The sequence below is a fragment of the Sebastes umbrosus genome, chromosome 4 (genome assembly GCF_015220745.1).
Source record: "Sebastes umbrosus isolate fSebUmb1 chromosome 4, fSebUmb1.pri, whole genome shotgun sequence".
Taxonomy (NCBI): Eukaryota; Metazoa; Chordata; class Actinopteri; order Perciformes; family Sebastidae; genus Sebastes; species Sebastes umbrosus.
In genome coordinates, this window is record NC_051272.1 from 24,886,421 (window position 1) to 24,901,617 (window position 15,197).

The following is a 15,197-nucleotide window of genomic DNA, read 5'->3' on the forward strand; positions in this document are numbered from 1 at the left end:
GGCAATATGCGTTCTTTGAGTGCACCATGAAATGTTAAACATTACGTTCCAGATTGATCCTGACCAGTAAGGTCCCCTTTGTCACATGTCAGCATCCCCTCTATCTGCATCCCCTCTCTCTCTGTACTGTCATACTTTCAAATAAAGGAAAACAAATAAAGGTCAATAAACAATCCTGGCAGTGCTCAACTGAGAGAGTGGAAATGAGGGCGGAGAGAAGAGAAATGACTTGTGACAACGGTGGACTCAAGCTGGACTCAAACCAGGGACACTGCAGTCAGCGTCTTAGGACGCTTTCACATGATCAACATTTAGTCCGTTTTAATCACACTCTGGTGGTTTGTTCGGGTAGTTGACGCAGTAATCATACTCTGGTGCGGACCAAAACACAGGCTGCCTGTTCGGACATATTGTTGAGATGGACACAGGTACAGTAAATGACAGATAACATGAGTGGGTGAGGACTTACTGATCAGTGCCGAGTCAAAGTTAAAACAACTTCGACAGCAACACATCAAAGTCCGCGATTCCCTGCATAGAAGTGACAATTCTCGAGACGAAAAAGATAAATTTGCTCCTGCGTACATGCCCCTCAGGAATTTTTTCTTTGAAAATGTGGTCCGCTTTAATTTGTGCACTGTGAAACCGAATCAAAATAAATAGAGAACTAACCAAAAGTATCGATTTCACTCTCATTCGGACTAGCCAAATGGACTATGGATTGTGAAAGGCCACCAGGACACTCTTTGATGGCATCTCCTATAGAGTCACACTGACAGTATGTGGTTGGACATGGAACTCTGAGTATTCCTCACAGCACAGCATGGAAGTTGGGACATCTGTTGCTGTGTCTTCCTGCTAGAAAAAGTAGTGACAAAACAGCACTAACCACCCACAGAAACAGCTCAAACGGCTCTTCACATTCTCACCACCCTGTTCTCTTTCCTTCATTCACTGCTGCTACTCTCTCCCCATTTGTCATTCACGGCAGAGCAAAGCCACAGTTCTAGTTGATAGGCTTAGGGACCAACACCATTAAATATCCCCACCTGATTAGTGCAAGGTAGACTGTCACATGGCATGACCAGACTTTGGGTGTTAAGAGATCAGCACCGAAAACCTCCCCATCATTATAAAAGCAAAGTTGGAAAAACTCAGGAAAAATGGAATAGACGTTGATTTGTTTGGTTATAGAGGATTAACACTCAATCTGATGAAGGGCATTAGTCGTGGAGTATTTAAAGCAACCCGGACTTGATCAAAACCAGATATGCAAAAAGGCTGTTATTGATCTCATGACCTATTTCCAATGGCCACACACTATTAATGACCTTGAAATGCCTGATATATTTCCGTCCCTGCTATTGACACTACTTGCAGTCGGACTTTTTGCGGTCATTCAATATTAGATCAATTTTTGTCTAGTGCCAGTCTGACAGAGAATCCTAATTCTGGATATCAGGCCTTCATTGTTCTGTATAACCCACTCTGAAAGATGGAGTCAACTGAAAGTACAGACGAGATCACAGAAACACTGAGACAACAAAGCGAGGACTTGACAGAGCTTTGACAAAAAGAGAAAGTGGGGAACAAGAGGCAGACTGTTAAACTGTCTTTTCTCGCTCAGCTGCAATTTCCTAAATATCAACCGACATTTCACAACCAGCACTCTGATGATCATGTCCTCTTGTGCTTGGATAGCCTTCTCGTGGGCTTATTTTTTTTCAGTATTTTGAGTGACATGTTCCAGTAACCCTTTTAACTATTAACTAAAGTGCACTTCTGTGGCTATTCTCATCTCTAGCAAAGCCCAACTCCACTTAATACCACATGATTAAAGATGATGAGCTTTTCTATCTTTGTCTACACTGGGAATAGACAGAGATGGATGAGGCAAAGTACAGCCCGAGTCCGACCCATACTGGATGTTTGAGGCTGACACCAATGTCAGTATTTGTCAGTTTAACAAAAATCTGATAATGATATATTAGTTGATAGTGTTTTCATAAACACATAAAATAAAAATGTATTATAAGGATGCTACAGTGTCTGACGTGAAAACACGTACGACCCTCTCTAGAACCAGCTGTAGTAAGAGTAGAGTGCTTAGAGTGTGTGGCTTCGTCCAAAATCGCATACTATGCACTACATACTCAACAGGTGGAGCATCGTTCAACATGCTTTTCTGTGAATAAACAGTAGTATGCATCTTTTCGGACACACTAAGCAGTAATACGTCGTCACTTCCTGAGAGCCTCCTTGCCGGTTAGAAACGTGCAACCATGGTAACCCGCACCAACTTCATGTGTCCAAAATGACGATTTGTGAGAATCAAAGTCTGAATTGATTTTAAATATATATTACGCATAGCAAAGTGAAATTAGAATTCTTTTTTTTTTTAAATTACTTAATTTAGCCTATGCTTAAAGGGACTGTTTGTAACTTTTTACACGTATAAATCACACGAGTTGGTGTCGTATGCGCGCTCGCGTGTGGCTACGCTGTTCAGATAAGACTCCAACACGAACTACACGGAAGCACCAAAACCGCAAAGTTAAATCTAGTGAAGCCCGTCTGTTAAACAGTGTTGGCCGCGGTCTTAGGAAGCAGGGGAGACCGTAGCTTTGGTCTCCAGGGCCGGAGTCTCTGCTGTACTCTGCTCCTCTGCCTGCTTGCCTTCACTCAGCTCGCTCCACCTCACGTGCATGCGTGCACACAACACACTGCAGAAGACTTCGTAGCTCTGAGAATATCTAGTAAATGTACAGTGGACGTTTGTGCAGAAATAACTGCTGCAGCTCCTCCAGACCAACAGAGGTTTTCCGTGTCTTGTGAAGTGACGGGACTCCGCAGCTAGAAACGTTATCGTCTCTGACCGGGTGCCGGTGTCTCCCTCCGACCACGGTCGTGAGGCTGAAGCAGGAAAAGCCAACTCTAGGATCAGCAGTGATTCATGGAGAGACCTTCGTCTGGTCAGCTAACATTACTGCCAAGCAGCTGAAATATAAAATGATATTGTGGTTTTAGCTGATGTGTGTCACCTCACTGTTTTGAGCGATGCTCATTCATGTCTATGTAGAGCGAGCACAAGCGCGAGTCTGACGCTGACTTTCGTTGACTTAATGGCCACAGGTGTCGCTGTTAACAAGCATTTCTGATTCTTACAAACAGTCCCTTTAAATTACCATGAGCATATTTTGGCATTTCTGTACAGCAATTTCTCATTACATATCGGCTAATAGAGAGCTATATTGGTACTAGTATGTCTGCAATAAGACCAATCTATCCATCTAGTTCTAATAACAACACTTAAGTTTGAGTAAGTCATATTCTCAATATAAAGGCTGTGTTTACTTAATTTAGCCTATATCCTTAATTGAGAAAGGCCTCTGCAGAAAAAGGTTGTTGACAGTCATAATGTGCTGGTAGTGAACACTTATGCCAAAGGTTACAGCTTTGGCATTACACCAGAAACACTGGTGTTGAACCATGCTGAAGATTTCTTAGCCTGCACACTGCATATATACCAGCATCTGACATTTAAATATCTACCAACCTCACACAACAGCTCTCCTATGAATCATCTGCATTATGTTGCATACTGCATGCTACACGTCGCGCCATGCATGACAGCACGACGATGTGAGGTTACTGAGTATTGTGAGTAATGTTAGCATTAATGGTTATTCCTCTGCCTCTTATATACTTGGTAACAGCTATACATGTTGATTGGCCCAATTCATCAATGCAGTTCACCGTTACACTGGTGATAACAGGGAGGTAAAACTCAATAAATATTAGGGAATCACACAGAGGTGGGGTTACTTGTTACCTGTTACCTTGTTACCTTGTTGCCTTGTTGCCTGTTACCCTGTTACCCTGTTGCCTGTTACCCTGTTGCTTTTTCCCCATATATACACCGGCATCTGACATTTAAATGTCTACCAGCCTCAGTCACAACGCTCTCCTATATGAATCACCTACAGACACACTGCATTATATTACATACTACACCATGCATGACATGACGACGATGTGAGGTTACTGAGTATTGTGAGTAATGTTAGCATTAATCGCTATGGTTATATACAGGGTAACAGCTATACATGTTGATTGGTCCAATTGATCAATGCAGTTCACCATTACACTTGAAGCAGGTGATAACAGGAAGGTAATCACACAGAGGTGGTGTTACTTATTACCTTTTTTACCCCATATATACCACCATATCTGACATTTAAATGTCTACCAGCCTCACAACAGCTCTCCTATATGAATCATCTACACACACACTGCATTATGTTACATACTGCACCATGCATGACATTACGACGATGCATGGTTACTGAGTATTGTGAGTAATGTTAGCATTAATGGTTATTCCTCTGCCACATGCGCTGTTATATGCAGCTATACATGTTGATTGGCCCAATTGATCAATGCAGTTCACCGTTACACTTGAAGCAGGTGATAACAGGAAGGTAAAACTCAATAAATATTAGGGAATCATGCAGAGGTGGGGAGACTTGTTACCTTGTTGCTTGTTACCTGTTTTTCCCATATATACCGGCATCTGACATTTAAATGTCTACCAGCCTCACAACAGCTCTCCTATATGAATCATCTACACACACACTGCATCATGTTACATACTGCACCATGCATGACATTACTGTCGATGTGAGGTTACTGAGTATTGTGAGTAATGTTAGCATTAATGGTTATTCCTCTGTTTTATACAGCTATACATGTTGATTGGCCCAATTGATCAATGCAGTTCACCGTTGCACTGATGATAACAGGGAGGTAAAACTCAATAAATATTAGGGAATCACACAGAGGTGGGGAGACTTGTTACCTTGTTACTTGTTACCTGTTACCTTTTTTTCCCATATACACCAGCATCTGACATTTAAATGTCTCCCAACCTCAGTCACAACAGCTCTCCTATATGAATCATCTACACACACACTGCATTATGTTACATACTGCACCATGCATGACATTACTGTCGATGTGAGGTTACTGAGTATTGTGAGTAATGTTAGCATTAATGGTTATTCCTCTGTTTTATACTAGCTATACATGTTGATTGGCCCAATGATCGATGCAGTTCCCCATTACACTTGAAGCAGGTGATAACAGGGAGGTAATCACACAGAGGTGGTGTTACTTGTAACCTTTTTTACCCCATATATACCACCATATCTGACATTTAAATGTCTACCAGCCTCACAACAGCTCTCCTATATGAATCATCTACACACACACTGCATCATGTTACATACTGCACCATGCATGACATTACGACGATGCATGGTTACTGAGTATTGTGAGTAATGTTAGCATTAATGGTTATTCCTCTGTTATATACAGCTATACATGTTGATTTGCCCAATGATCGATGCAGTTCCCCATTACACTTGAAGCAGGTGATAACAGGAAGGTAAAATCAATAACTATTACACAGAGGTGGGATTACCTGCCCTTGTTTTGTTTGTCACATCCATCCTAAACATCGTCTGGCTTTATGGTTTCTGGTTGCCATGCAAACGAGTGACAGCCTAGCTGCAGCCGCATGGTGCCATGGTGATGAGACTTTATCTAGCTAGCTTGTACCATTAGCCGCTAACCGGCCAGACTGCAACACCACACAAACACAGATAACAGTTCACTACCACCTCTCACCAAATACCTCCAAATACCGCCACGTTATCACCCTCAAAACTACCATTCAGATACCAAAACAGAACAGCAAAACCCTCCTCTTTACAGCAGTTAATGCTATCTGAGCTCCGCTAGCCTAGTTAGCAACAGAAAGCGACAAACACAAGTAACTATAAATAGCAAGTTATCTTTTCTCTCGACGTGTTGTAGTAAAGAAAGAGAGCAGCGACTTACTGTGTGTGTCGAGCAGCTCATACAGTTGTTGTTTCCGAGCCTGCTTCACAGTCCAGCGTCATTATAGCACCGTGTGAGAGAGAGAGAGATAGCCGGGTAGAGGAGGACTGTAGCGGGCTGTGGGAGGAGGACGGTGACGGCAGGAGTCTGCTGGAGCTGGAGGAGAAGTTTCAACATGGAGAGTGGTGAGAGGACTGGATCCTCCTGCTGCTGCTGCTGCGGTTCATCTGACTGCTGCTGCTGCTCACAGAGAGCCTCTGGCGACACCTGTGGAGCAGCAGAGTACAACACCTGCTGCTGCATGGTGGGACTGGACTGTAGATGTATTAACCATGGAGATGAAGCAGTTGTGTGACCTACAAGAGCAAACATTATCATACATTTTCATTATCACATATGGAGTATTTTTTTTTTTTTTTCCTTATTATTGAGATTTATGCACAGCATTTTAGGGCAACTTTTCAAGATTTAACATTTTAACCCCCCCAAACTGGAACAGGAAAACTTCAAGGAAGTATTATTTCACAGTGTATTAAAGGTCCCATATCATGCTCATTTTCAGGTTCATACTTGTATTTTGTGTTTCTACTAGAACTTGTTTACATGCTGCAATGTTAAAAAAACAACTTTATTTTCCCCATTCTGTCAGCCTGAATATGCCTGTATTTACTTTCTGTCTGAAACGCTCCGTTTTAGCGCATTTAGCAAACATTATCATACATTTTCTTTTTTTTTTCTTTTTCTTTTTACTTTATTTGGATTTACTCAGACATTTACATAAACATACTTAATTAGATACAAATATGAATAATATTTCAACTTTTTACAATGAAATTATAGAACACACAAATAAAACATGGGGTGCTTTTCATGTGAAATAAGATAAAATAAATCATAATAATAATAAAAATTACATTTAGAAAAAAATAAAAATTAAACAAAAGAAGGGTGTATTGGAGAAATATACTTTTATATTTGTTTAGATATTAACCATGGAGATGAAGCAGTTGTATGCCCCACAAGAGCAAACATTATCATACATTTTCATTATCACATATGGAGTATTTTTTTTTTTTTTCCTTATTATTGAGATTTATGCACAGTATTTTAGGGCAACTTTTCAAGATTTAACATTTTAACCCCCCCAAACTGGAACAGGAAAACTTCAAGGAAGTATTATTTCACAGAGGTGTATTAAAGGTCCCATATCGTGCTCATTTTCAGGTTCATACTTGTATTTTGTGTTTCTACTAGAACTTGTTTACATGCTGCAATGTTAAAAAAAAAACTTTATTTTCCCCATTCTGTCAGCCTGAATATGCCTGTATTTACTTTCTGTCTGAAACGCTCCGTTTTAGCGCATTTAGCAAACATTATCATACATTTTCTTTTTTTTTTCTTTTTCTTTTTACTTTATTTGGATTTACTCAGACATTTACATAAACATACTTAATTAGATACAAATATGAATAATATTTCAACTTTTTACAATGAAATTATAGAACACACAAATAAAACATGGGGTGCTTTTCATGTGAAATAAGATAAAATAAATCATAATAATAATAAAAATTACATTTAGAAAAAAATAAAAATTAAACAAAAGAAGGGTGTATTGGGGAAATATACTTTTATATTTTTTTAGATATTAACCATGGAGATGAAGCAGTTGCGTAACCTACAAGAGCAAACATTATCATACATTTTCCTTATCACATATGGAGTTTTTTTTTAGCCTTATTATTGACATTTTTTTGAGTATTTACAACTTTCAAAATGTTAACCCTTCAAACTGAAACAAGAAAACTTAAAGAAAGTATTGGACAGTCTATTTCACAGTGGTGTATTACGGTTTTTATCTTCATTAAATGTAGCACTACACAATGTACATATCAGTTCTGTTTATTATATTATATACCTTCATTTGTCCAGCTTTGTTGTCCTTGTCCCTGGCTGTTAGTGTATTTCTATTTCTGTGTAAGTACATTTAGAGAGATGCAAAAAAGCCAGAGTCAAATTCCCTGTATTTATGTTCTTGGCAAATAAAACCGATTTTGATTCTGGGAAATATTATCAGCAAAATGTATGTAAAGTATCAAAAGTAAAAATACTTATATTAGGTAGCACAATGGCCCCTTTCCCTGTTATATGTCATTTTATTGGATTATTATTACTGATGCATTAACATAGTAGAATTTACTGTTTTTTAGTATTTTATGTACTGTTGATTAGTTTAATCCATAACAATGCATCATATTTTATAAGCTGATCATATGTTTCGTATAAAAAATATTATTGTACAATGCAAAGTCATTACTAACTTTACCTGTCAGATACATGTAGTGGAATAAGACAATTTATTTTCAGAAAAGTAGTGAAATAGAAGTATTAAATGGGAGAAAATTGATATACCTCAAAATGATATTTAAGTGCAGAACTTAGTTGCACTTGGTAACTTCCCACCACTGCCTAAAAGAGCAAAGGTCATCATACATTTTTCATGTACGCCCTTTTGGTCACCGAGTAATGGCCAAACATTTACAACTTGTAGTGTCAAGTCTGAAAATCTTCATGCTGCTACAGTGTAAACGTCTTAACTTAAAGGTCAAGGCAAGGCCTGTGCACAGCTGTGTGGTTGTGTGTTCCTCCACAAATCCTCATTTGGGGCTGTTTTTTTATGTTTTCAAAGACAGCTAAAACAAAAACAAAATTATCATCGCCTCAATCGGAAGCTGAAATATCCCGGGGTAATCCATTATGGTGGATTTACTGGCACATAAGCATTTGAGCTCATCATTTAATTTGGATCACCCAGTTATCTTTTGTCCTATTTTAATTTTGTATTTGCAGGTTGGATTATTATCATAACAGCTCCGTCTCCCTGTTATTGCAATGCACAGCATAGGAAACTAGAAAGAGGCATTCAAATGCCACGTCTATTTTTAGATGCAACTTATGGATCTGAGAGACATGAATCGAGGATGAAGAGTTAGAAATATGTGAGAAATATCAGGCTTATTGAAGCCGACACGCTGACAAAATCATATGTTACCATCATGCCAGCAGTGCCCTCTGTGTGAAAATGATTGCCCTTAAAAACACCTCCATATTGCACAAAATTCTCCCTGAGTGTAGGCCTGATGTGAGCTGTAAAATTACAACTTTTTGAAGTCTTCGTGTAAAAAGCTTTTTCCTCATGTAGTAAGTAACAGAAATGGCATTATTAATTCATCCTTTGAGGGTGCACTTAGCTACCTGCAACCTCAAAGTTGCTGTGAATAATGCAGAGGTGTGCCAGCTCAGACCTCCTCTGCAGCATGCAGCATATTCTATTGTTTTCTTCTTTTGATCTTTCCGTTTGAGAATTCAGAAACTATTTGCATTATGAAGGCATCAGCTGTGCAGTGTCTACTGTCACACACAGATTGTGCAAGGTATGTTTTTAATATTACCTTGCGAAATGGTACACAACATAAACAATGGCATATTCTGAGTGACATCAGCTTGGAGATGTGTAATATTTTCAAAAATTATGATAACATTATTGTATTATTGTGAGAGTAAAAAGCTTTAAGCGACTAACCCCTTGGTGCCCCCATGTTTAAAAAAAAAAAAAATGACGCAAAAGTGCCCTCTTTAATGCCCCTACGGGAGATAAAATATAATAAAGTGCCCTCTTGGGTGCCCTCAAATGGAGAAAATGTGATGAAGTGCCCCCTAGAGTTCCCTTTCAGTGGAGAAAACATAATGAAATGCTCTCTAGGGTGTCATTCCAGTAAGAAAAAACATGATAAAGTGCCTTTAAATGGAGGACATGATAAAGCATCCTCTAGAGTGCCTTTCCAGTAGAGAAAATGTGATGAAGTGCCTTCTAGGGTGCCCTCCCAGTGGAGAAAACGTAATGAAGTGCCCTCTATAGGGTGGCCTTCCAGTAGAGAAAACAGAAAGAAGTGCCCTCTATAGGGTGGCCTTCCACTGGAGAAAACTTGATGAAGTGCCCTCTAGGGGGCGTTTAAATGGAGAAAACCTAATAAAGTGCCCTGTAGGATGGCCTTCCAGTGGAGAAAACTTGATGAAGTGCCCTCTAGGGGGCGTTTAAATGGAGAAAACGTGATAAAGCATCCTCTAAGGTGGCATTCCAGTAAGAAAAAAACTGATAAAATGCTCTTTAGGGTGCCCTTCCAATGGATAAAACATGATAAGGTAACCTTAGAACTGAGAGGACACAATGCAGTGCCATATAGGCTGCCCATACTTGCTAGAAATTTCACCACTGCTGTTGGGTTGTAGTAAAGGAGATGTTTGGGCAGCACTCACTCACACACTGATTCAAACCACACACTACATAGCCATACACAAATGTTGGGTAAAAATGTAATAACATCTTTAATCCCATTTTGTTTTACAGATTGGAGGGTACACAGATATCACATCCTTGCTCCTTTTACATGTATTTGCATTGTACCAGCAAGCATCTCATAAAGCATTTCAAAAACATCCTACAACTTTGTGACTATTCACTATTCTTGTTTTCATTAAGTGCTTTCAATCATACAAGTACATTATGACACAATAAAAATAAAACATGGACTTAAAAATATCAACAAGCTAACCACACACACATCAATTATCTTTAAAAAAAAAAAAAAGTACCTTCCTCATGGAAAATTCTTCCCTTTAGAAGCTGGAAATAAAGCTCCTCTGGTGATTTTTAACATCACAGGAAATGTCTATATATAGAGCAGATATGCAGCAGGAAGTGACATAACATGGTTGTTTCTTTGAGGAATGTACAATGTAGAGAAGAAGGACATTAACAAAACGAAAACAACGGGCGTGACCTCTAAGTTCTTCAAAGTACACACTAGTGCAGTATGTATTTTCTAACATCATACCTCCCATGTGCCGTTTGTTTGAGTTCCTGAGCTTGTGTTTAATGCGATCCATCTCTTTAATCAAAAGAAAAAAAAATAATAAAGTAAAATCCAATCCAAGCCAATCCAATGTGGCGAATAGCAAAACAGTTTCACAAATTACTGGCCAAAACGTAATCAATGATGCAGATAAAAAACAGCATCTGTTTAAAAAAAGTGGACAGTGTATAGAAAGGCAAATGCATCCAGTGCATTATTCACTACAGTGCATACATATACAAAAGTCTCTACAACAAACAAACAAATCTCCTTCATTTAAAGGCATTGCACAGTTCAAATTGGCTTAAGAGGTGCAAGATGTATTGGCTGGAAGATCTGACAAACTTCAACAAACTATGATATATTAAGAAACTTAAACGTAACAAGGCAATATCATAACAGTCCCTGTTTGTCTTTTTCAGTTTAAGACAAATAATGGAGTGCCACCTACTGGCACTAAAGCATACAGGCTTTGAAAAGGCACAGTATTCATTACAGCAATTCTTTGTACAAGGCAATTCCAAAGGTTCAATTAATTACAAGATTTCTTTGTCAAAGTGTCTGTAATAATACCTATACAGCATCCGACATATTACCTGAGCAAAAATGTAATCATCAGTAAGTCATATACAGTAGTAGACAAGCAAAAAAACAATTGAGCAATACAAAAATCTGCAGTTATAATAGAAAATCCAATTTTATATTTGACCAGTTAATATATAATCCAAATATTTTTGGTCAGTGATTATGTCCCCTATTATCTCTCCATATACAGCTCTATCAAATATTTAACATTTTCAACAAATAAATACCAACAAATAGAGGTTTAAATCCAGAAAGCTACAAGATTCTTAACGAAAGCATGGCAGATTTAAAAAATAAATACAGCACAATCTGTTAAAAGTGTTCCCTTTGGAAATTTCTGCTCAGTTTCTCGCTGAGAGTGAAGACAGAAGACCTGAGTGGTTTCTCGGGACTATGCATTGCGGTACCCATTTTTGGGGAAACCTTTTTTTGGTTCGAAGTTCTCGTAAATGGAGAGTGCAGCGGCATTTTGGTAGATTAGATCAACATTGGTTCCAGTTCTTGATCTGATGATGTCCATGGAGCACTGGTTTAAGAACACGTACTGGTCCTGCAGGGACATCAAATAGAAACGCTCACTGAGCTGCAGCATACTTCATATACTCTTCACATATTTCATATTTCAATTAGGTCATTATATGCTGCTTTATGCAAATGTTTGTATATATTTATCTTTGGAAAAAAATTAACAACACAAAACAATGACAAATATTGTCCAGAAGCTCTCACAGGTACTGCATTTAGCATATAAATATGCTTAAATCATAACATGGCAAACTGCAGCCCAACAGGCAACAACAGCTGTCAGTGTGTCAGTGTGCTGACTTGACTATGACTTGCCAGAAACTGCATGTGATTATCATAAAGTGGACATGTATGTAAAGGGGAGACTCGTGGGTACCCATAGAACCCATTTTCATTCACATATCTTGAGGTCAGAGGTCAAGGGACCCCTTTGAAAATGGCTATGCCAGGCTTTCCTCGCCAAAATTTAGCATAACTTTGGAGCGTTATTTAGCCTCCATTGTGACAAGCTAGTATGACATGGTTGATACCAATGGAGGTTTTCTAGTTTCATAAGATGCCAGTATTTTCACTTCTAGCTTTAAAACTGAGCCCGCTTCAACCTCAGAGAGATCAATTGCGTAACTTTGACAGCCCTAATTTCAGTTGTAACAAAAAGCGACTGTGTCCTACCTCTGTCTGCACCATGAGGGGCCGGTGCATGCGCTGATCGTGGACGATGCCGTACACATCCACAATATTTTCCCTTTCAATCTGGAAGATCAAACGGTCGATGGCAATGAAGGTACCTGTGCGTCCAACGCCAGCACTGAGTGTAGACAACGCAGACATGCAGACAACGGTGGGAGGAGCGGAAGACAGAATATCAGATTCATGTTTTTGTCATTTCTATTATATAGAATTGAAGTCAAAAGTATGTGTCGGACCTGCAGTGCACCACAGTAGGAGAGTGTCTGGAGTACTGGTCCATGTGCTCTCTGACCAGGTGTCTGAAGCTGATAAGGAGCTCGGTGGTTTGGGGTACTCCGTGATCTGGCCAGGCTGTGAAATGGAAGTGACGCACTGCACGGGTTTCTGCTGTTTTCACCTGAAGGACGAACATGCACACAAATTATTTCATTAAATTACAGACACAGACTGTGACACATAGAGACACATTTTCACTGAAGTCACGTCACAGTGCCTTGGCTCAGAAGGCAACAGGAGCACACAACTTTTATTGGTTGGAAGGATTCATGTTTTAATGCAACGTGCCTTTTCATCAGACTGCACATTCATTAGATTATTGACAAGTGTTTAGTAGAGTGTTGTTTGTTCCAACATAGAGTTGATATGTATGCTGTAGGACAAGTATTCCAAACTAAAGGTGTTAAATAAGCACTGATGGGTGATGATGTCTACTGACACAGCGTTGATTTTTACTCTCCTAAAAAGATTTTTTTTCTTTGGCATATGTAACATCTTGCCTCTTACATTTTTAATGACAAAGTCCCTGATGGTCCAGTCTTCAAGTGGTATTTCAGAGGTTGCTGTCACAGTGATGTTTTCATAGTACTTGGTGCCATAATCCCAGTATTGCTCGCATTTCACCTGAAAAAGAAAGACAATAGTTCAGACTGCGGTACTCAGAATTCATATTCAGAATATAGAAAGCTAGTGCAGGTACATTTTAAAGAGAAAACTTTCTTTTTTCATTTTATGAGCTTTTCAACCCAGCAAGGCGACACTTTCATATTTGTGTCAATCAGCTGTATTGCTTGTTTTAGTTTTTATTTAAAAAGACACATTTAAGCATAGTTATGTAAACATTAGTAAGTAAATTCTGGTTGAGCAATGCTCTGGTTAGGCATTGACTCGGCTGTTTCTTTGCTTCGACCCATATAAAAAGTTTAAGAATACACAGTGAGATGTGGAAATGTATCATACTTTTGATGTAACTTTCTTTCTTATTAACCTGGTTTAACTTTTTGCATCTATTTATGAAACATGTTGTACAAATGTTGTTCATTCCATGAATACCTGCTTATGGAGATTAACATCTTTGCATTATTAAAGATGACCTATTATAATTATTTTCAGGTGCATACTTGTATTTCGGGTTTCTTCTAGAACATGTTTACGTGCTTTAATGTTAAAAAAAACACTTTATTTTTCTCATACCGGCTGTGCTGCAGCACCTCCCCCCCCCCCCCCCAAAAAAATCCCCCAAAAAGCCCAGTCTGCCCTGATTGGTCAGCTGGCCCACTCTGTTGTGATTGGTCAACCAAACAAAACTCCTCAGACTCTGCTTAAGCTCCGCTCTAACTAGCTTTGTTTGAGGGCGTGTCAAACTAGGCAGGTTCTAAGCAGGTATCATTCAAATGTGTTACTTGGTGACATCACCACGTTACGGAAGAAAAGGCAGAACTTCAAGCAAGGCGTTCCAGGAGCAGTGTTAGAGTAACTCCCTTTGACGTGGACTTTGGGCGTTGTAACTTTGCAGACCTTTTCCATGCACAAAAAACTATATAGCACATTAAAGGAAAGGGAAAAAGCACAAAAGCTAGGTCCTCTTTAAGCAATTATAATATATTGCATTAACTATCCACAACATCATTACTTTAAAGAGGCAGACAGGCAGACGTTGATGATAGTGCACAATTGATTTAACATGGAGGAAGTATTCATAAAATATGTTACAGATTACATTTAGGATGAGATATTCATTGTCCAGGCACAACGGTATGCTGGCTAAAACTAGGGAAGACATAAGGTGTGTGTGACCGTGTACGGTATATAAACATGCACGTTGCTGCTACTCACTCGTCCTTGTTCATTACAGCGTGTCAGCATGACCAGAGTCTGTACGTTCTTCTCCCAGATCATCCTCCAGAACTCGTTGACTGTGGTTGGCAAAGGACCCTGAGCTGCGATATACTCCTTCCTGGAGTTGTAACCCTGTCAAATAAAACAACAGCCCAGACACACAACACAAACATCCACCCTGTTCAGCTTTCGAGGAGGTTCTCAAGTGTTTCAAACATCACCGTGGATGAAGGTGGAATAGTTTGAATAGCGTGGCATTGAGCAAAAGAATGAGCAGTTAATGTTGTTGAGCAGGATGTTTACTGATATTGAAGCAATGACTGAGGCAGAGAGCTGTTTTAAAGAGTGTCAGTACGCACCGGCATGTAGTTAGCATTGATGTAGTCGTCATATGGACTCCCATGGATAATAGAGAGTTTCACCCTAGAGGAGTCATCTAGGAGGCGAGAAAAGGGCGTAAATGAAATG

General features: G+C 39.2%; 2 protein-coding genes across 17 annotated transcripts in view; both read right to left on the minus strand.

Moving 5' to 3' along the window:
* The window catches only part of osbpl5 (oxysterol binding protein-like 5), a 59,297-nt gene extending 53,133 nt beyond the window's left edge, over positions 1 to 6,164 (minus strand). For 3 of the 7 annotated variants that reach the window (XM_037767866.1, XM_037767864.1, XM_037767863.1), the window contains exon 1: positions 5,902 to 6,162. The gene's annotated coding sequence lies outside the window, so the exon portion shown is untranslated. Of the gene's footprint in view, positions 1 to 5,482; positions 5,533 to 5,901 lie in introns of those variants that run through there. The other 4 variants (XM_037767862.1, XM_037767860.1, XM_037767861.1 and 1 more) reach the window with 4 other exon arrangements.
* A 4,104-nt stretch (positions 6,165 to 10,268) lies between these two features.
* Positions 10,269 to 15,197, minus strand: part of ptprjb.1 (protein tyrosine phosphatase receptor type Jb, tandem duplicate 1) — a 43,314-nt gene continuing 38,385 nt past the window's right edge. For all 10 annotated transcript variants that reach the window (XM_037767842.1, XM_037767836.1, XM_037767840.1 and 7 more), the window contains 6 exons: positions 15,089 to 15,165; positions 14,727 to 14,861; positions 13,398 to 13,514; positions 12,851 to 13,011; positions 12,597 to 12,732; positions 10,269 to 11,949 (listed from right to left, as the gene is read on the minus strand). In XM_037767842.1, coding sequence (XP_037623770.1) covers positions 11,791 to 11,949; positions 12,597 to 12,732; positions 12,851 to 13,011; positions 13,398 to 13,514; positions 14,727 to 14,861; positions 15,089 to 15,165 — 785 coding nt within the window. In that variant the 3' untranslated portion in view covers positions 10,269 to 11,790. The remainder of the gene's footprint in view (positions 11,950 to 12,596; positions 12,733 to 12,850; positions 13,012 to 13,397; positions 13,515 to 14,726; positions 14,862 to 15,088; positions 15,166 to 15,197) is intronic.